The sequence below is a fragment of the Sebastes fasciatus genome, chromosome 14 (genome assembly GCF_043250625.1).
Source record: "Sebastes fasciatus isolate fSebFas1 chromosome 14, fSebFas1.pri, whole genome shotgun sequence".
Taxonomy (NCBI): Eukaryota; Metazoa; Chordata; class Actinopteri; order Perciformes; family Sebastidae; genus Sebastes; species Sebastes fasciatus.
The window spans coordinates 7,724,299-7,747,279 of NC_133808.1; the positions used below are offsets into that span (position 1 = coordinate 7,724,299).

Below are 22,981 nucleotides of genomic sequence, written 5' to 3' on the forward strand. Positions count from 1 at the left end.
TGCTGCCACTTTATTCGTAAACATGTGTTGTTTTGGGGTCACATGCTGAAACGACTGATGCTGCTGTTTTTCTTGGGAGGACAGTGTGTCCAATACAGTGCACCAGGAATGAGTCCTAAAATGCAGAAATTAGTTAGTATTTGAGCACCTCCGGTTCCCTCATCTGGAAGACAATGGTTTTTTTGAATGGGTTTTTAGTTAGATGAAGCTATTATGTGCCTTAATAAAGGCAGTTGCTAACAAATGGCTAAATGAGACTACTAAACATCATGACGCTGACTCTTTCTCCTTTACAGTCTCGTTGGGTATACTCGCGCTCATTCGACAGTGGTGTAGTTTGTTTATAGCCGTACATTTTTACTTCTGGCGATTGCATTCACACTTATAAATAAGTAAGTATATCAATAAATTAATGAATAAATTACAAATGTATTCAACATGTTTGTTAGACCTCAAGGACACAAACACACATAACTCCACAGGGTACCTTTAAAGTTCAGGTCACGTTCAAACCAACCACTCAACCACTGCTAAAGCAACTGAATATTACATTTTGATGGACAACAACAACTTCTTGCACATCACATTACGTCTTGTCATAATTTATTTGGCTCTGAAACAATCTCTGTCAGGGTATGCTGCCTGACCATACAACGGCTTCCCTGATCATAGAAAACTAGCATATCTTAATGGATAACTTCAGAATTCTTTCTAAAATAGTTGTCTGCGTCCATCAACAGTCACCAACGCTCATCGTACCACACGCTCACTGCACTACTGCCGCTCCACCTCAACGCAAACGGTTCTAATTTCAGCCATTAAAGATGCAATGAATATGTGGTGAGTAGTTTTATAAAAGTTTGTATATTTCAACATGCTCTTGTAGCTCTATGTACAATATTTGTGAGCAGACAGCATTAGTTGTTACAGAACTAATGGAGGAAAGCTTCAGGATAACAGAATGGCCTCCACTGGTAAGATGATGTATCTGTGAGGAGTAGGTGGCTTTAATATAATGACTAGCATACATGCTGTTTTTCACCCAATACCCCTTTTTTCCTGACTGCACTTTTCTTTCCAGAATCATTAAACAGTATCATTGTCATACATTGTATTTTTCAGTTCGTCAATACAGCAAAATCGGTGATTGTTCCAGGTAATGGTATTGATTCAGAATAAATCACAGTTATTTATTCTGCAGAGCTTTTCCTAAAGCTCAGAAAAGAAAAGAATGAATCTGAACTTACTATCTTTTCTGTCTTATTTGACCTTGTATTGTAAGTAAACAAAGACAGATGCGAATGAGCCACCTGCTGCCCGACAAAATAGCCAGAAGCTGTTCCATGCACAAACACTGTCCTCCACCTCACCTTACCCAGCCTCCCTTGTAGCTGCACCATGATCATGTTTGTGACATGACACACGTGATGATAAAAAAAAATCCCAAATTCAACCTTTTGGAGGTAAACTGCGACACAACGGGAGTCAAGAGAACAAATACTGTACAAAGCTTCCACACGCCTCAAAGAATATACATTTCACAGTACGTATTCTTCACTGTCTCAGTTAGTTAATACAGTTCCAGTTCATGTTGTCTCCACTGTCAGCACGCATCTTATTTCAGTGTGTGAAGGTCTGTCAGCACAGGGTGGAGGACAGTAGGAGGAGGACGTAGAGAGAAAACACAGGGAGCTGCGGCGTGGTCAGGGTAGTGGCGGCCGAATGTTGGGGTCGTTTCTTCTGCCTTGGTCCGTTACAGAGCGGCGTGTTACAGCAGGTGATGCACACTGAGTTGAGCTTGCCGGTGCAGAACTGCTGGTAACCAGAAGAAGCGATGAGACAGGCTCCAGACGAGGCGCAGGACTTGCGGTAGTGTATCCCTGAAAATAAGAACAGAAAGAGATGCATTAGGCTGGTAATGAGAGGATTAGAGTGTGTGCGTGTGTGTGTGTGTGTGTGTGTGTGTGTGTGGCAGAAAAACAACAAAGGCAGAAACAGTGAGATGGAGGCATGTAATTAAGGATAAATAGGATGTATTCTTTCATCAAGGGGAACCCAACTTAAAGGGAAACATCTCCGTATAATTGGGTTAATGCTCCTTTTGCAGTCACTTAGCTCTCCTGTGTCTCTACAAGATTTGCATAACATTGTCATAGTGTAATTAGTCCATGAATGAGGAAAAACAGCCCTCAGTGGGTGAGACTTCTCTTCTCACTGTGTTTATATATACAGTGTACAGTATATGAAACTTTGCAGATGCCCAATGGAGCCGGCAATGCCAACTAGCAGCACAGTGTTTTTCAGAACAGTTAGTTTTAGCATGGACTGTGAAGCTCAGACTTCTGAATGGGAGTGAGGGTGGCGCTTGAATGTGCCTACAAAGATAGACAAAAAAGTTGAGTAGAAATTTAGATGGTTATTCATACAAGAAACCAGTGCTTAAAGTGTGCCGGTACTCATACTTCTACATTTTACTCCTTGCCGTACCGTGACTTGTTCTGCATAGGTAGCAGGGTCCATACTTTCCCTTTGAGCCATCCCAACATTTGACCTGTTGGTGTTTCCATCTGCTGTATTGTTTTGTCTTGCACAAAAAAGTGTATGCACAGGCTTGAATAATAAAATGTAAATGTGAGGGAATTGAATGGTAATGCCAGCATATAAATGCTGGCATTGTCGCTGTAGGAATAGAGTGACACTAACTGGAAAAGGGGGGAATAATTTTGAAGCGACTTTTGAGTCAAGTTGCACTCGAACACACCACAAAGACTACAGCCAACAGCCAACTAGCACGTACGTTCTGAGCCTGCATGAGATGAAATAACTCTCCACACCGGCTAGTGGTGGTAGTCTGTATTCATCATTCAAAAAGGGAAACCTGAGACTGTGGATATACAAGCCGTTGCTATGATACATACATGAAACAAAGCGGAGTCTGCCGACCACTTTCACATCACTCTCACTCACCACTTAGCTTCACTCCAGATGGCCATGTGGTTGTGAAAATATCCGTGTATTGGAATGATCAGATGAGAAGAAGATGAAAAATTAGAAGAGCTTTTTGTGTTTTTCCTCTCAACTTTACTCATTTGCTTGCTTTTCTCACTTCCATCTCTCTTCTCGTGCACTGATTCGCTTAAGCTGAACAGCCGATCAGAGTGATTTCTCTCACCGACGGGCTCCGCCGCCGATTCAACATGCAGAATCGGCTGAAAAACCTCAGACAGGGGCAGACTAGAGCCGACGGTGCAGGACACACTGCAAAAACTAGACTGACAGACGCTCACCGACGGCCCCAAACTGTCAAGGCCCTGACACACCAAGTCAATGGTCGGCCCAGTAGGGAGAGTTATTTCCTCTCATGCAGGTGCAGGACGTATGTGGTAGTTGGACGTCGGCTGTAGTCTTTGCGGTGTGTTCAAGTGCAAATTTTTAGCCAAGACAAAGGCGACGTGAGGCGACGCAACTGGTGGTCTTCGTCGCTGCTAGTTCTTTGATGTCGGGTTGGTGTGTTTGGGCCTTCAGGACCTTAAATACAGCCACAGAGAGCAGCGATTTTCACACCTAATGTAAACATGTAACTATGAGATCTCCTGAACTCTGATACTAATCCAATAATGTGATCCTCACAGAAGGAGGCGTTTTTGCCTGAATAGTGGGAGCTACTGTACACCACAACACAGTTTATCCCTCAGCAGCGCTCACATTGTGCAGTTGTTGGTAATTACTGTAGCTTTTATGATTTGATATACACAAGTTTGGCCTCAGGTGCACCTAAGGATCCCCATGGTTACTACTGGCTATACACTCATTTGCCTTCGCAGTCTGTTCTCAACTCACCTATCATTATCTATTATATTATCCTTTATTCAGAGTTATTGAGCAACTACACCTAGCTATTCATTAACGATCAGGTCCTTATTTGATCCCTACACATTCATTTGTGGACCTTGACTAAGATCATTTATTGAGCACCCGTCTGTGCCTTTAACGAGCTCCAAAAACCTCGAGGCTTAGTTTTTGTGAATAAATAATTTAGGATTGAAAGTTTTCCCCCCTGACAACAAACAAGCTCTGTCCTATTTACAGTAAATCTGTGCAAAAAGTAAATGAGTGTGAGGGCTCTGTGTAGTCTGGAGAAAGAAAAATCACAAAACACTCTAAGTATATTTAGAGCCATTTCCAGTGACTGCATTCAATTTTCAAAGCTCCTCTGAGAAGCATCCATCTCAGATTTATCTCCAATAATCCACATCCCAATGAAGTTTGGTTAGGGAATTAAAGAGACCCTCAGCTGTGACCATTTCAACTGGCAGGATATATATATTTATTTATTTTCCATTTTGCAGCATAAAGCATCGATTAACTCGAAAAGCGTGTTGGAACAAGTTGTTTGTGAGATTAGCGGAGGGAAACGTTAACATTTGGCTGACATTTTACTTCAAAGGAATTCAGATACGAGCACATGAACTTCCAATTACCCTTGTAATGTGTCACTCCTCTCTCCACCCGCGTGCAACAGATACAGGCATAGTAACACCTAAAGTACTATGTTCATTTAAATTGTGCATCCTCCCATGTCTTATATAGTGCAAATATCAGTGGAGGTCCCAGACGGTGTTGAGTAATCTGTCGGAAACACAGTGTGTGATGTTGCAAAGCTCTGGGAGGAAATGTCCCGTCTTCCCACAAAGCCTGGAGAATAAAACCTGACTCACACTGTGTTTATATCTCTCATTTTAGCTGTCACACACTTCTGAGGATCTCTTGTCATTTTCTGCTCAAAGCTTAAAATGGCCGTTGATTATTATGAACTCAAAAAGAAATCTGTGGGACAAATATGTGAAATAACTTAAAGTAAGAAAATCCTGTGGTCATAAATGGCTGTATAATCTGTTGGTTTTTATCTTGAGCAGTAATTGGAAAATAGCGAGAGCCGATAACACGGGCAGTCAGTGGAAAATGAGGTGCAGTAAAAGTGTGAAGAGTCACTGACAGAGAATACAGATTTGATGGCTTTTCTCACCTCAAACAATCACTTACCATATGATCATATTAGTTCAGCTTTTTTTATATACTTTTCATAGTTTTTCAGTAATTGGACTTGAGGTTTTATCATTTTTTTTAGACCTTTTTAGATTTTTACATTGGTGTGTATTGTGATGAATGTTAACAGTGGGTGACTTCACAAACTCTCCCTCTTCAGCTCTTTAAATTATACTGGCACTTCAACTATTTACATTGCAGACACTCCAGCTATCTCTGCCGCTTCAGTGTCAAACGACACTTCAACTGCTTTCAGTTCTGATAATTATGCTTACTGTTTGATTTGCACCAACATAACCAAAGCAAATTCCTAGTGTAAATCTCTTACACCTGGCAATAAACACAATTCTGATTCTGATTCTTCTTACTCTTTTAATGGCATTTCAACTGCTTTCAGCCAACTGACACAAGTTTAACTCTTCAACTGAATCACGTTAAGTGACATATTAACAGTTGTCATTGCTGACACTTTCATCTCTTACTCTTTAAATCAGTTCAATTCTCAAAATGAGGTCTGGGGACCCTCAGGAGTCCATGGAATTCAGTCAGAGGGTCACGAAATAATTTGCTATGAATTATAAAATTGTGCTGCATCCTTAAAAAGTTCATATCTACAGATTGGGACCATCTGTGACAAACAGCAATAAGGTCATTATTTTTATTTATTTTTAAGTTGAAGCACCTACTGACTGTCGGCTTTAGACTGGTAAGTTTGAATTCGACAGTGAAATTGCTTGAAAAGTCATAGTATAGTATGTCGAAAAAAGGTCATAGTATAGCATGAAAAAAAAGGTATAGTATAGTTTGTTGCAAAATTTCGTAAAAAACAATGTCATACTATTGTATGTCGTGAATTTTCGTGAAAAAAGTCATAGTATAGTATGTCAAATAAAAGTCATAGTATAGTATGTTGAAAATATAAAAAAGTCATAGTATAGTATGTCAAAAATTGTTTTTAATTATTTTCGACTGACTTTTTTTCCCGACATACTACTATGACGTTTTTTCACTAAATTTCACGACATACTATATTATGACTGTTTTTTTCATGAAAATGTATTACACTAAAGATAACAATGTACCACCAAAGTGAAATATTACTTTCACAGCACATCCTCAAATAGACTGCAGCTGTCCCGGCAGATAAATGTGTCAAGACAGTGCAGCACTTTAAATACAATGCTAAAACAGTGAGAAGGAGCACAGGCAACCCCCCCCCCCACCACTCTATAGCAACACTACAGCGGAGCTCACTGCGCTGATACAACAGTACATCATATTTATATTGGATAATGCAGGTTTTTCTGACAACCTAATTAATGGAAATGTTGAAGAGACAAAGTCAAAGTTTATTGCTATCTATTATCTATTATTATCACCTGTAAAACTTCCTAATTAGTACTTATGTTGTTAATGGTCTAATATTTGATTCATTGCCTTGACATTATGCATTAGCCAGGAGAACTGTTCTAATTGAAATTCAGGACAAACAGCACTCTGGTACATGGTGATTATATACCATATGTACCAATTATGAGCATGGAGAATATATGCAGTGCTGGTACATGGTGATTATATACCATATGTACCAATTATGAGCATGGAGAATATATGCAGTTCTGGTACATGGTGATTATCTACCATATGTACCGATTATGAGCATGGAGAATGTATGCAGTGCTGGGCCGCATTTGTTGAGCAAATATCACCGAAATGAATCTCAGGAAAACACTCACTTTCTAACGTTCGAAGCGCTTAGGGGGGATTTTGTTTAATTTGTGTGTGGGGATTCTAACTTTCAGCACTTTAATCTAAATTATGCTGTTGAGTAAATTTATGAGGAAAAGGGTGAGCTTTCTTATCAACTTTGGAGCGCTGAGAGAACTTTAGTCTAATGAGAATCAGCATGGTCGACTGCACAGGCAAGAGTGAGCAGTCCAATATGTCCGAGAGTCTGGAGAACCTTTGATTGCCCTTCTAAATGAGATTTTAGCCAAATAAAATAAATCGATCACTGACACTGTAGTACGTCTGTGGTTTTGAGAAAAGGCACAGAATAGCCTAGTGTCAAGACAAGCATTTGGTTCTTAGTAGTTGGTATATTAGTTAATGCCATAAATAGTAGAACGCATTGTTTGCATTGTTGGGTGGGGAGGGGCTGTCTTGGATGACACGTCTCTTCAACACCGCGTGGAAGTCGGTGACAGTGCCTAAGGAGTGGCAGACCGGGGTGGTGGTTCCCCTTTTCAAAAAGGGGGACCAGAGAGTGTGTGCCAATTACAGGGGTATCACACTGCTCAGCCTCCCTGGTAAAGTCTACTCCAAGGTGCTGGAAAGGAGGGTTCGGCCGATAGTCGAACCTCAGATCGAAGAGGAACAATGCGGATTCCGTCCTGGCCGTGGAACAACGGACCAGCTTTTCACTCTCGCAAGGATCCTGGAGGGGGCCTGGGAGTATGCCCATCCAGTCTACATGTGTTTTGTGGACTTGGAGAAGGCATATGACCGGGTCCCCCGGGAGATACTGTGGGGGGTGCTGCGGGAGTATGGGGTGAGGGGGGCACTTCTCAGGGCCATCCAATCCCTGTACGCCCAAAGCGAGAGCTGTGTTCGGATCCTCGGCAATAAGTCGGACTCGTTTCCGGTGGGGGTTGGCCTCCGCCAGGGCTGCGCTTTGTCACCAATCCTGTTCGTGATATTCATGGACAGGATATCGAGGCGTAGTCGGGTGGAGGAGGGTTTGCAGATCGGTGTGCTGAGGATCTCATCGCTGCTTTTTGCAGATGATGTGGTACTGTTGGCATCATCGGTCTGCGACCTCCAGCACTCACTGGATCGGTTCGCAGCCGAGTGTGACGCAGTCGGGATGAGAATCAGCACCTCTAAATCTGAGGCCATGGTTCTCAGCAGGAAACCGGTGGTTTGCCTACTCCGGGTAGGGAATGAGTCCTTACCCCAAGTGAAGGAGTTTAAGTATCTCGGGGTCTTGTTCGCGAGTGAGGGGACGATGGAACGTGAGATTGGTCGGAGAATCGGAGCAGCAGGGGCGGTATTGCATTCGCTTTACCGCACCGTTGTGACGAAAAGAGAGCTGAGCCGGAAGGCAAAGCTCTCGATCTACCGTTCAATCTTCGTTCCTACTCTCACCTATGGTCATGAGGGTTGGGTCATGACCGAAAGAACGAGGTCGCGGGTGCAAGCGGCCGAAATGGGTTTCCTCAGGAGGGTGGCTGGCGTCTCCCTTAGAGATAGGGTAAGAAGCTCAGTCATCCGTGAGGGACTCGGAGTAGAGTCCTTGCTCCTTTGCGTCGAAAGGAGCCAGTTGAGGTGGTTCGGGCATCTAGCACGGATGCCTCCTGGGCGCCTCCCTTGGGAGGTGTTCCAGGCACGACCAGCTGGGAGGAGACCACGGGGAAGACCCAGGACTAGGTGGAGAGATTATATCTCTACTCTGGCCTGGGAACGCCTCGGGATCCCCCAGTCAGAGCTGGTTAATGTGGCCCGGGAAAGGGAAGTTTGGGGTCCCCTGCTGGAGCTGTTGCCCCCGCGACCCGATCCCGGATAAGCGGTTGAAGATGGATGGATGGATGGATTGTTTGTAACAGTGACTGCGCTGCCCTTGACACAAAGATGGTAGACATGTATCAGTCTGCTCTGTGGGCTTTATTATCCATCTAAATCAAACTTGACTAAGCAGTGAAATTAGATGGCAGTTGTTATGTGAGCCAACATAAAGATGTCATCCAGATAAATGGCCAGTTGGGAATATATGGTGATAAAGGCCTGAATTACATCATGAAATAAAAGTTATCAACTTCTGAGCACATGTGAACACATTAACTTGTTCCCGTATTACCTTTATGTAACCTGGATGGTCTATTTAGAGCTTAAGGTCTTTTCAAAGACAGTCTGGCCAAAACAGCAGCACAATCATGTTACACAAACCCAAAAGGGGAATTAGGAAACACAGAGGAAAACTTAAAAGGCATTGAATCATAAGGCGCTAAAAGAAAATACCGGACCAATTCTGGCTACACTCACAAATGTTCTCTCACATTTTGACCAGTACACACTCACATTTTTCAACTCAACTGAGGTCACCTCAGGCTAACGGAACAGTATGTTCACAAAGTTTATTCAAAAAGACGCACTTCTACCATCAACACTGCTAATAAGGTACGATAGCCTATTCAGTTTTGGATTCTCCGGCTCCTTGTTCTTTCAAAGGTCAGCACTGTCTTTGTAAAGTTAACCGGAGTTATACCCAATGCAAAAGATTCAAATGGATTTACTTTAATCTGGCAATTGAATCCGCTGACTACGGCAATTACGCAATACGTCAGTCGATTAAAATATTTAATTATGATTAATGGCACTATTGTCCATAGTCAATCGCGATTAATCACAAATTAGTCACACATTTTGTATCTGTTCAAAATGTACCTTAAAGGGAGATTTGTAAAGTATTTAATACACTTATTAACATGGGAGTAGACTAATATGCTGCTTTATGCAAATGTATGTACATATTTATTATTGGAAATCAATTAACAACACAAAACAATAAGAAATATTGTCCAGAAACCCTCACAGGTACTGCATTTAGCATAAAAGATATACTCAAATCATAACATGGCAAACTGCAGCCCAACAGGCAACAACAGCTGTCAGTGTGTCAGTGTGCTGACTTGACTATGACTTGCCCCAAACTGCATGTGATTATCTGTAAAGGGGAGACTCGTGGGTACCCATAGAACCCATTTTCATTCACATGTTGAGGTCAGAGGTCAACAGACCCCTTTGAAAATGGCCATGCCAATTTTTCCTCCCCAAAATTTAGCGTAAGTTTGGAATGTTATTTAACCTCCTTCCAGACAAGCTAGTATGACACGGTGGTACCAATGGATTCCGTTGCGTTAATGCATTAAAGAAATTAGTGGTATTAAAACGAATTTGCGTTAACGCATTATTATCACGTTAACTTTGGCAATTCTACTAAACGTCATTTTCAGAAATGGAGATTCAACTTAAACTTCACCTTAACATAAGCTGAAAAGCATGTCTGATCTCCAGTGGTTGAAGTTCTCCCCCTGCTGAAGTGATGCGGAGGTGTACTCAGGGTGTGGTCAGTACACTGTAACATCATTTCTGAGTGTGGTTACGGGTACGACAGACGTAAAACTCGGGATGCACCGATACCGGATCGGATATCGGGCCGATACTGACTGAAATAGCTGGATCGGATATCGGTGACAATGGGGCCGGTCTATTCAATTCAATTCTATGTCGATATACTATATACATTATATACTGTAATTTGAATTCCTGTTTAAGTTTTGACAAATTTATTGCTGCCTTAAAATGATTTACACTTCAATTGTAATTCCTGTTAATTTGGAAGATTTTTTACAAAATTGCTAGTGTATGAATTATTATTTTAATAATAAATAATAATTCAGTAAATATATATTTATGTATTTATTTGTTACATTTTGTTTTACAAAGTTAAGAAAGCAATGTTTAAGTCAAGCCTGATGATGCCTTACACATAAAAGAAAGATCCCAGTCACTTCCACACAGTGAGGCATAAATGCTTATTAGTTGAACACCGGTATCAGATCGGTACTCGGTATCAGCCGATACCCAAAGCTCAGGTATCGCTATTGGGACTGAAAAAGTGGGATCGGTGCATCCCTACTTAAAACTTTCACAAGAAGTCAGTGAAACAAGGCTTTTCAGTGCTGAATTAATTGCACACTTTAGTAAAGAAAACTAAGACGTTTGAGCATCCATAGCAAACACTAATGAAACATTCCCACCACAGCCATCCAAGTCACACAATCAAACAAACTTTAGCAGCCATGCACAGTCCCTCTATTTAACCAAATGAATGTAAACTACTGTGACTAACCACATTCTCATTTACTTTTTCCCTGATACAGTAAATTAACTTTTGTGAATTGCAAAAGCTAATTTAGATAAGCCGTGAAATCAGGAGCGCAGTCCCTGCTTGTCTCCGTCCTGCTCTCTGTTCTGTGGTCTCTTCCGACTGTTTAACACGGAGAGCAGCGTGACCCGCGCAGTCAGTGGTGGCGCACCAGCTGGGACAAAAGTCACTGCTTGCAGCCTAATGACATCAGTCTACTATTACCATTTAAATATCTGAAAAATGGATTCAGGGACATTCTGAGGAGTGATATTGTCTGATGCTGCCTGAGGCTATGATGAGCCAACTTGACGACGCCAACGCTGACGGGTTTTTTAGAATCACATCATTGACAGGGTCATTACGAAACCTCATCACCTCTCCTTGTTAGAAAAGGTCGGAACGCCCTTCCTCTGCTCCTGACTTCATCTTAGATGTCCTAATCGTCACAAATGCTTGATATTGTTGTTGGCAGTCTTCTCGTGTAAGCAATCAAACAATCGCAATTTTCCTTCTTGATTTCAGACTTTGAACTAGTGTCCTTAAAAGACGCCCCTACAGATGAGATGCAGCAGCTTCAGGTGGTGAAATCAAGCTTCATTTTCTCAGTCTCATGATATCTGTAATCAAATCTCTTAAGAGAAACAACAAAACAATAGAATAAAATGCTATTCATCAACTTTCATCAGCCTCACCTGCTGCGCTGCGACACATCAACCACTATTGTTTGATTTTCAGACTCCCTTTCAGAGCAATCCGAGGGGAATCATTACGCTTATTTGTCTTGTCAGTTGTCATCACTGCTCCACTTAGTGCGCTGCCTCTGTGGATACTGTGATGATTTTACATTTTCACTGTTCAGACAAAACCATGGGGGAGATTAAGACTGCAGTGACAGACAGGAACTGTGACATGTTCATCATTAAACATTTACTTTGAAGCACTTTTTGGGAGCCGGCAGTTGGTTCCGTAGAGTATCTCGAAGATATCAGTTAGCATCGCTCTTGATGCTCAAGGAGGTAGAGTACTCTCGAGTTATTCGTCAACCTAACCAACTGTGTTTTTTTTCTCACCACACAATTCTGGGATAGTGCTTGTATGATGTTGCTGCTGTCATGGCGACAACTACTCTACCTCATCAAGCTGTTCATGTACTTAAAAGTGAACTATGCCCATTTTCAAAATTCCTACATTCCTATGGTCTAAGACAGTCCAAAAAATATTAAAGCTCCAGACTTTGTACCCTATGACATCAAAAGTTTGAGACTTACTTCTCTGGTTCCTGGCTTTGAGAGAGAGGAGCTCATGTTCACACATATTGATTAAACTCTCCTCGGCCATGGGAATAACATATTGGAATTCTTAATTTGGGTGGTGTTCCCCTTTGATGCTAAACAGATACTACAGATCTAAAAACAATGTCTAGCTTTGATTAAAGCTTTTTTTAAACAGCAGACACACAAAGTAAAGACGATTCTCGATCGGTGCAGCCCTATACAGAGAACCAAAACAATGGACTGAAAGATGCTAGAACTCTCTGTGGCGCTGTGGGGAACTGCAGAGTTGGGTTATAATTCTCTGTGGGCTAGCTGGTCAAACAAGCAAAACTTTTCACATTACACGCTGTCATTTGTTAACATAAAAATATTGATAATTGCAGCTTTAAAATATTATTCATAAAAAATACCAAAGTATTACATCTTTGTTGCACAAATAACTAATCCATTATAAGATGCAAGCTTTAATCCCATGCTTTTTTGGTGTGTTTGTGTGTGTTATTACATTCATTTAAATCTCAGAAATTGCCTCTGAGAAATTGAAGGGTGGCCAATTTCCTATCCCTCATCACAGTACATCTTACTCCCCCTACTTAAAAAAAGGCATTGAAATGAAAGGTGGCCTGCTGGCGCATGGCAATCATCCGTCCTTAAAAGACAGTGGGAGAGGAACCGTCCTCAGCAAGGTAAAAGCACACTTTCCCTTTTTTAATATAATTTCTCAGGACGTAATCAGAGTGGAATGATGATGATAGTAATAGGAAATGGGCTTGGATAGGAAGCCAGGCTTGTCTCATGCTGCCCAGCTGAAAAATAGCCATAATGTGAATGGAGGTTGAGGATGTGTGTCTCTCCACTCGTGGTGGTTTGACAGGCTTTTCCCTCTTGAGCGATACCTCAAAGTTCCACCAGCCAGTCTCTTTCTCAGCTGGAGAGCTCAATTGTAGGAGCAGATGGATTATCTTCCAGATACAGAAAGATTAATCTTTGACGGAAAATAGCCCGATCGAGGACATACGGTAGCCATTCCGTGTCCTTTAGATCTACATATAGAGCTGCATGCTAAGTGACAGGCTCATAGAGGCGCAATCACAGGGCAAGTATACTTAGGAAGAATCAAACACCCTCTGTGATTTTCATTCTTATCACTTGAGCATATTGTGCACAGAGGAGGCAGTGCAATTGTGAAAGTGATAAGGTAGGTTCAGTTGAATTTTTAAGCCCTCCTTTTCATGCAGAGCAGCAATAATGATAACACTGGGAGATAAAGGCTGGGACGTACATGAGCATTCATGCGGAAATTTTCTTATTAAAGAACTGTCGACTCTATAGTGCGGCGTGCCTGCCCTTTGGATTCGGAACCCCATTTCCAAAGACAGGAGCTTATTGCTTTTGCTCATCAGCAGTAGAGAGAGTGGAAAAAATGACCCCCAATGTTCGCTGGGTGTGAAAATGAAGTAGACCTGGGGCGTAAGAGTGACCTATAGTGTCTGGGTTCTGACCACCTGCAGCAAACAGGCACTTAAACAGAGCAGAGATACATCACTCATTACTAAAAAGACAGCGTTACACTGAAAACTCGTGAAAACCTGCACACTCTAAGGTCCTTATCTTACACCCGGCACAAAGCGTCATTGCTAGTTTCAGACCGACGCAGTTGTCATTTTCACGCCCAGTGCCCACGTTGTGTAAGTAGCAAAATGTACTTGCACCCATCTGTGTGCCCATGGGCATGTTGGTCTTAAAATGAGGTGTGGTCAGGTGCTTTGTTGGCACATTGCTATCTTGAGGCAGCAGAAAGCGACTGCACCATTGACCAACAAAAACCTGGTCTAAAGTCTGGCGCAGTATTTTCCTGCTATTTGAAGGGGCACATTATTCAGATAGTAAGATGATGTTCACAACGCGCGTACACTCTGCTTGTTAAGGAAAAGGAAGACATTAAATTCAGGCAGCAGGTGACAATTCAGAATATAATGGAATATAATGAAGTAAGGCTCTCAGGCATTCTGTATTGATCAACCTGCAGCGCGCTCTCAGCGCTCTTCCCGTCACTGGCGTGACCGCCGTACCAGAGAGATCACGGTGGTCACGTGGCCTTTTGTGGCGACTCCTCTCATCATCCCTCTGTGTGTGTGAGTGTAGATGTAGGCTACTTCAAAGTTCCTAAATGCACATGCGCCATGCACTTTAGACCATGCGTTATAGAGCATTAAAATAGGGCCCTAGGGCTGAATAATTCATACTTAAAAGTCTTTTAATATAATCAAAGCTGAGGTACAGAAGTGCACACATTTTTTGTAGATATGCCAGCCTGCATTCGCTGATGTTATAAATCTTTACTAAATAACATGAACATATTTGCACAAAACAAAAGTAATGTGATTCAATGAATGTAAATACGTTGACCCTGAGAGCTCAACGCACTGCAAAATTAAAAAAACACATTCAAGTAGATCAACATATCCCCATACAACTGTTTGTATGATATCTTACGAAAAGTTATTGCTCATTTTTCGTGCATTCTCCTAATGTTTAGCAACACGTGACAATTTCCACAAAACTTCCATCTTTACAGGAAAGAACTTGATTAAGTTTAGGAAACAAAACCACTTAGTTAGGTTTAGTTTCTCTATTTACATGTGTTGTCTTAAAGAGCATGTGAACCAAAGCTGAGAAAATCCAAGCTGCCAGATAAAACTCTTTAAAACTCTTCCACTGATTGATTTCCAAATATCTTTTCAGGTATGACCACATCAGTTAATGATGATGCCCATACACTGTAGTGTGTGGCTCTGGCTACATAAACATATTTGGTGTCATTTTTTCTAAATACTGTTTGTAACAGCTCTAAAAACACCATATGTGTACTAAATGTTTGCCCAAGAGGACAGAAGCTATGGCCTTGTAAAGCATTCAAAACTACCCCTCTGCACTCAACAACATGAACCAGACCAATACCACAGGTGGATAATTAACTTCCCACAGCCAGACTGGACAGATGTTCATGCATTCATTGTGTTTAACATCGTCTTTTACGATTGAAGGTCAAAGACATTGACAAACAGGTTGAAGCAAAATAGATGGAAGTATTTCATTATCTGATCGGTGCGGTTGCAATTGTCTTTCCATATTGTAGAGCCTGCCTGATACTGGATTTTTGAGGCCAATACCAATATCCATATTTGTGACTTTAAAAAGATCTGATAACTATGTACAAGCCCAGATGTTCATTTTTAGCCAGTGTGGCTCAGTTGGTCAGTTGGCTAGTCGGTCCACCACTTTGGTCCAGACTAAGAATGTCAACGGTTTAATCTTTAAACGGTAAACCGGCGAGAACATGTTTGACCAGCAATGCACGTCAGTCTATGGGTTAATTTATGGTCTACATGTTAATTTAACATGGGTGCCAAAGCGTCCTTTCGGCCTTTCCTTAATTTAAGAGAGCTTATGGAACATAGCAAACCCGCTGCTCAAACACCTCTTGCAGCTGAGACACACACACCTGTGCAAATATATCGGCAACCGCCCGTTGTTGGGCTGACGGGGGCCAGGTGGGAAGATTTTCACATCTTAGCCAACCCTGCACCACATGTAACAAAATCCCAAAAGTCACTTCAAAAACACCAACAACATGAGTCCTCAGTGGCAGCTGCGGCCCTATCAACGGTAACACTGTTTCTAAATTACCTCAAACATATCTTTGACATCACTATATTGTAGTTTTGCTTATTGGCCAACATACAGCATACACCAGTGCTGATATATCTGCATCAAGCTAATGTCGGCTGGATAAATCTGCAGGATTGAAAGTTTCTGGAACACACACAAAGGACACGTACCTGCCATTGCATGCACAGCATGAGCTAGTAGATTTTCTCCTCAGATGGAAATGGAATAATTTATATCCATGACTGCTATTTCAAATAGTGACCTGCAGCTGAGACTTTCATCCGATAATGATACTTATGGAGCGCTGAAGCGCCTGTCCCTGCTGACCTCAGATCAGTTTGATTTCTGTTCACAGCAGAGAGCCTGGCTTCTGGCTGAGTATGCTGGAGAGCGCTCCTTCTTTGTCTTTGTGTAAAAGGATACTTCAAACATGCCAGCAATACAAACAGTTCCCTTGGCTTCATTTCAAACATCCTTTTATTGAGAAACACAACAATATTTCCACTGATTCAGAAAACAGAACTGTCTGAGCACTACAATGCACCGAGGCTGTGACTGCACAGCACAATACTAATCCTGCTCACGGACAACTAGATGGCGCTTGGAGAGTGCAACACTCAATAGCTTTCCACACACACAGACATCCCTCCTACCACTTCAGTTTTATGTTATATTGATTTCATGCCAAAAATAAACAAAGACAACTCCTCAGATTCTGAATCAAGTCCCTCGATTCAAGGTTGAAATCCCAGATCCATATCACCACCAAAATCTAATCCGCTTTTCTTGGATTGAGGCCAATCTGTCCAGATTCTACTGGAGTCTGTTCTACTCTGAGATATCCTGACAGAAAAATAAGCAGAGATGAAAAACACATTTTAGACAGCAGAGAAGAAGCTTTCAAAGGGATGTGACCTACCATCATCCTTCACCAGAACCTCCTTCTGGCACATGTCCTGCACGTTCACGGTGCAGTTGACGATGAACTCTGGCGTGGAGCAGTCGTGTGTCATCTCCTCACACTGGTAGCACTGAATCTGCAGAGTCAGCCCTGCAACACACACTCATGTAGTCAATAATTAACTCTCTCTATATTCATGATATCATTTTCAGAAGGTTAAATGGCCTCCACCATAGCCATAACACTGGGTGTTTCTCAAAGTCAAGGAAGGATCCTTCAAGGATGCTATGTTGTTGAATCCCACCAAAGGACTGTTCCAATGTCGAGGATCCTTCCAATTCTACAAAGGACTGAGTTTTCCGTTCGGAGGATTTTCAAGGATGCATGTGTGTAACCTCTGTGCTCCTAAAACACCCACAATCCTATACGTACGATGCATTTCCTGTCCCCTGATTTAGAAACAGGGGATATATGCTAGTAAACTTTCAGTTATTTCACCTCAGCAGTCCGGCAAAATCTGTTTCTGAACAAATGGGCAATCCAGTTGCTGAACCTACAGGGTCTAATTTAAAGGTTTGTCCCGACTTTCGTCACTCAGCGACAGACTCGTTCAGCGAGCTAACCCAGTGACATTAGCACAAGCACAAAGAGGTTAGCAATGGCAGAGACAGACAGCGGAGGAAGAGACATTATTTTCACATCTAACTCTGTGAATAAACTGAACAGTGTGTAACATTTAGGGGGATCTATTGGCAGAAATGGAACATAATATTAAAAGGTATGTTTTCTTTAGTGTATAATCACCTGAAAATAAGAATCGTTGTGTTTTTCGTTACCTTAAAATGAGCCGTTTATATCTTCACGGAGCCAGCCAACCAAACATGTTTTCACATTTTTGCATCAGCCGCCGTAGTTCTCCTACACGCTTGGCATCAGGAAAAGTTTAAATTGGTTGTAAACTGTAACCTCACCACTAGATGCCTCCAGATCGTACACACTGCACCTTTAAGGGTGGATTTCGACCAAACCAGAGTGATTGTTGAACAGTAACAAACCAAGACGGTTTTGATAAGTTTTATTTTGTTTCTGTCGAGTTTGAATGAATTGTCTTTTACAATCGGCGAGGTAAAATTACTGTTTTTTCAAAAGTGTCTGGTAGCTTTAAGAAGAGCGTACCGGTTGTTTCTTTTCACATGTAACTCTGTGAATTAAGGATTCATTTTGACCAAACCAGAGTTGGTGATTGCTGGAACAGTTGAAGGACTAGGCTAACCAAGACGGTTTGATGAGTTTTATTTTGTTTCTGTCAAGTTTGAATGAAGTTTTTTTTTACAATCGGCGAGTTAAAATTACTGTGTTTGGAGTCTGGTGGCTTTGAGGAGACCATCTCAATTGTATGTTTTGTACATTTGTAAATTACAGAAATTGTCCAAATCCCTGTTTTTTCATTTACTTTTTCATAGGCCTACATGTTTTGAATCTGTTTAGATTGTATTGAGGAATGCAAAATCAATATTCCTACTTGTAACATCTCCGAATGCTAGGAAGGAGCTAGGAAGGAGTCTTACCAAGCCTCTGTAGGACCCGACTTGGAAGGACCTGTCCTACTATGGAAGCATCCTCGACTTTGAGAAACACTCACTTGCTCATTTTTCATTTACATACTCCATTTATTTTCTCTTCTATCATGAATAAAGAGAGTTTCATCTCAAAGTGAAATTCAGTTTGAATTTGGTGAATATTCAGACTTTTGGTTTCTTGCACTCTAACCATCTCAAATCGATGTGACATGCTGAATTATTCAGCTGCATGTGAGCCGCTGGCGGTACATTTATTTTAGCAGCATGTTGTTGCAACATTTCATCACGTCTTGCTTGATAGTTGGTATTTCACTATTTCCACTGTAAAACTGATTTGCTATAGTGAACTTGCTTTATTGAGTGCCCCTTCAAAATGCTCATTTATTCACAATGGTGAACAGTTTTCCATGAACCAATAGGAATGCCCATAAAGCTACAGTAGGTAGAAATGGAGCAAATATGACATCCTGACAGTAGTGCATGAGACAGGTAATCTGAAAAAAAGCATGTCCCTCTGTGTCCTCCAGTGCTCCTAATGGCAACTGCAAGATTTCACAGACCGGAGGAAAACAATCAATCAGAGTCGAGCTGGAGCCTTGCCGTCTCTGAGCAGCTGTCAATCACTCGCAAACTCCGATCAAACGGTCAAACTAGGCAGCGATGATCAAATATGAATCAATATTCTGTTACTGTAATGCCTATTTCTCGCCTCAAATGTTTTCAGAAACATCTTGTAGTGTACTGTTTAGATGTAAAATTAGAAAGTTTGTAACCCGGCAGCCATGTCGAGATCAGTTGAGGAAATACCAAGCACCGCCCACCAGCCGGAATAAACTTTCTCATTTTACAGCTGAACAGTACACTGCAAGATGTTTCTGAACACATTTGAGGAGAGAAATAGGCATTACAGTAACAGAATATTGATTCATATTTGATCAGCGCTGCCTAGTTTGACCGTTTGGTCAGGGTTCCCGAGTGATTGACAGCTGTCTCCGTTGAATGAACAGCCAATAGGAACGCTCTCTCTCTGAAATGACCTGTGATTGGCCAAAGTCTCCCATCATGGGCTAGATGTTTTAAAGTCTGAAAACAGAGCCATGAGGAGGTGTAGAAGTCTAGTTTTCTCTCAGAACACTTGAATTACAATATGCTGAAAGGTTATTATGGAATTTTTGCCCAATGATGCCAAAAACATTCTGCCTACTGCAGGTTTAAGTCACAAATGCATTGACCACCCATTTTGACTCATCATTTTGTTCTGACTTCAATGACATTTAAAATGTTTTGGCTTTTAATTATCCCCCTGCTTAAAATTTCTAAATTACAGCATGCACTGTAGGGATGCACCAATCCAACTTTTTCAGTCCTGATACCGATAGCGATACCTGGGCTTTGGATATCGGCTGATAGCGAGTACCGATCCGATACCAGTGTAAAATTAATAAGCTGTATGCTTCACTGTGTGGAAGTGACTGGGGTCATTCTTTTATATGTAAGGCAACATCAGGTTCAACTTAAACATTTCTTTCCTAACTTTGTAAAACAAAATGTGACCAATAAATACATACTGTAGATATAAATTTACTGAATTGTTATTTATTATTAAAACAATAAATCGTACACCAACAATTTAGTAAAACATCTTCCAAATTAACAGGAATTACAATTCAGGTGTAAACCTTTTTAATGCATCAACAAATTGGCCAAAAGTTAAACAGGAATTAAAATTACAGTATATAATGTATATAGTATATAAACAAAGAGTTTAATTTAATAGATCGGCCCCATTGTCACCGATATCCGATATCGGTGCATCCCTAACAAAACTGATAATAGTCCACCTTTAATAAGAGGGACTTCTACGACCATACCACGGGTCATACATCAGAAATGAAAATGAATGTTGCAGAATTAAACATGCTGCTGGCATTGAGAAGGACTAGAGGATGAAATTTTATGCATAATATGATCAGACTTCATATTTTACTTTTGATCAACATCAGTAAAATTTTGCCTCCCAATGTACAGTAATGCATTTAACAGCAGCCAACAATGTATAGTTTCGGTGAATAGACTTAAGTTATGGTGAATATCATATTCAGTGGTGGAATCTAAGTATGTAAATTAACTAGGGATGCACGATACCGGATCGGATCGGATATCGGGCCAATTGATTTGACCAATTTGTTGCTGCATTAAAAAGGTTTACACCCGAATTGTAATTCCTGTTAATTATCAAGATGTTTTACTAAGTTGGTGTACGATTTATTTTAATAATAAATAACAATTCAGTAAATGTATATCTATGTATTTATTTGTTACATTTTGTTTTACAAGTTAAAGTTGTTTTAAGTCAAGAAATCAATGTTTAAGTCCAGCCTGATGTTGCCTTACACACAACAGAATGATCCCAGTCACTTCCACACAGTGAGACATACAGTTTATTAAATAAACACTGGTATCAGATCGGTACTCGGTATTGGGACAGAAAAAGTCGGATCTGTGCATCCCTGAAATGTACATGAGTACATTGTAGTTATTCTGGAGTATTTCCATGTTATCTGAATTCATGCATCCAATCCACCACAGTTCAGAGTGAACGTTTTTTTTTTTTTTTACTCCATTACTTTTATTTGTAATGGAGTATTTTAACATGGTTGAATTAGCAGGCTACTTAACTAAAGGATCGTCTCCCACCACAGACTGATAAAATAAATGCCATCAGCAGACTGACAGAGACACCACAACGCTCCTCTTCTCTGTGCCACTGCGATTACTGCGGAACATTAGAGATGAAGATGAAGAAGAGTTCAAAATCAGGGAGACATTTCACTGTTTAAAATCAGAGACAGACTGCTTCCTACATTGTTGATCTGCAGTCTTTATGAAAACTTACCTGGATCGTTCCAAACGCACAGGAGTGCGTGCCACAGCGAGCTTTAATTAAGAGACCACTATCTCCTACTGGGTGTCAATAGCAAATGTCTGTCAATCGATACTTTCATCTATTTACAATCAATCTGTCGAGCCAAAATCAGAAATCTTCTCAACTTTAAAGAAAAAAACACGTTGGATCAGCGCGCATCGCTCCAAAGCTCTGCGCGCTCCTGTTCCAAAAACATATTTGGAAGTTTTGGGGTGTCAAAACGATTGCGTAAAAGTAGCCGCGTTTTAATCCCGTGAAGTGAAAAAGAGATAAACTGGCGTGTTCCTACCTGAGCTGAAGAAGAACAGGAGCAAAGTTGAGACGGTGAACAGCTGCATGGTCCGCTCAGTGAGCCTCGGAGCAGAAACATGAGGTCTGAGGCGCAGAGACGGAGACGGAGCAGCTGGCAGCCTGGTGGTGCTGATGCTGATGATGATGATGATGCTTCACCTCTATACCCGCCGCTGGCACACGTGTGCACGGCTGCATTGTGTACCACGTGATGATAAAAAAAGTCACCGTTTTGATGCTGTGATGCTGAGGAACCTCCAATGTTTTTTTCTATACCACTATTAGCCTATTAATATGGACATTTTATAGCCTATTAGGCAATGTCATGTTGAATCCCATTATATTTGCTGCTGCTGCAAGGAACTGGTTTCACCATTGGGATCAATAAAATCTCATGAAGAGTCATAAAAGAGTAAAGTTAATATGGACATTTAATAGCCTATTATAGCCAACTCAAACAGATGAAACACACAACATCTAAACCCTTCAAGATAATCTCACAGCTGGCTGAAATCACACCAACAAGAATAAAAATCAGATTTTCATAGACAACCTCTCAGAGTTTATCTGAACACTACCTTGTGAGCAAAATAATTAAAAGCTTAAACACGTTTAATAGAATAATAGGATTAAATGACATGGAACAAAATGTAAACCAGATTATTGTGGGGAAGGTGCGCGATACTTCAGAAACATTCAGAAAGTTCACTCTTGACTTTGTCTTGAACGCAGTGGGACGAGGACTAAAAAATGAAGTCCAAATCTGAAACAAGAAACAAGGATTCATGTTGAATCCCATTACATGTGCTGCTGCAACGAACTGGTTTCACCATTGGGATCAATAAAGTCTCATGAAAGAGTCATAAAAGAGGATAACAGGCATTAATTTCTGCTCTTCCGACCCCCCTAAATCTGTCTTATAAAGGCCAAATAAATCCAGAATCCTTGCTTTATTTATAGCTCATCATTTTACAGAAATTAACCTGACAGTACAGATTCAGTGCTTTCACCTCCAAAGCCCCCAATCAAGAGTTTTAGTGCTGAAAATCACTTCATTACCATGCTTCAGTTTTATCTTCACCCGTTTGACCCAATATATCAACTCTATTAAAGATGATAGCATCTACCCACTTTACTTTTGTTATGAAAGTATTATTTCACTTTTAAGGTGTGAGCAAACAAACTTCAATACAGGGTGTAAAGCCAACCTCAAACTATAACAATATTAATGAATGCTACTGGAACATGAAGGATAAGGCTGGTATGATTCTATATTTTTCTTCAACAAATCCCCCGGACACATTCAGTGTTGGTTTTGGTGTTTTCGCGGGATTTGTTGACAATAACACAAATATAGAATAT

At 41.0% G+C, this 22,981-nt stretch overlaps 1 protein-coding gene across 1 annotated transcript; it reads right to left on the reverse strand.

Annotated features, from left to right (window-relative positions):
- Window positions 1-957: 957 nt before the first annotated feature.
- LOC141782285 (ly6/PLAUR domain-containing protein 1-like) lies at window positions 958-21,791 on the reverse strand. Its single transcript, XM_074658433.1, has 3 exons — window positions 21,618-21,791; window positions 16,841-16,972; window positions 958-1,880 (listed from the first exon to the last, which is right to left on the reverse strand). Exons 1-3 carry the CDS (start codon window positions 21,664-21,666, stop codon window positions 1,639-1,641), a joined length of 423 nt encoding a protein of 140 aa, XP_074514534.1. The 5' UTR covers window positions 21,667-21,791; the 3' UTR covers window positions 958-1,638.
- Window positions 21,792-22,981: the final 1,190 nt, after the last annotated feature.

Coding starts and splice junctions, on each gene's coding strand:
- LOC141782285 (XM_074658433.1), bottom strand. CDS start 21,666: ATGCAGCTGTTCACCGTCTCAACTTTGCTCCTGTTCTTCTTCAGCTCA. Junction 16,973..21,617: donor CCTGTTCTTCTTCAGCTCAG/GTAGGAACACGC, acceptor TGTGTGTTGCAG/GGCTGACTCTGCAGATTCAG. Junction 1,881..16,840: donor GGTTCTGGTGAAGGATGATG/GTAGGTCACATC, acceptor TCTTATTTTCAG/GGATACACTACCGCAAGTCC.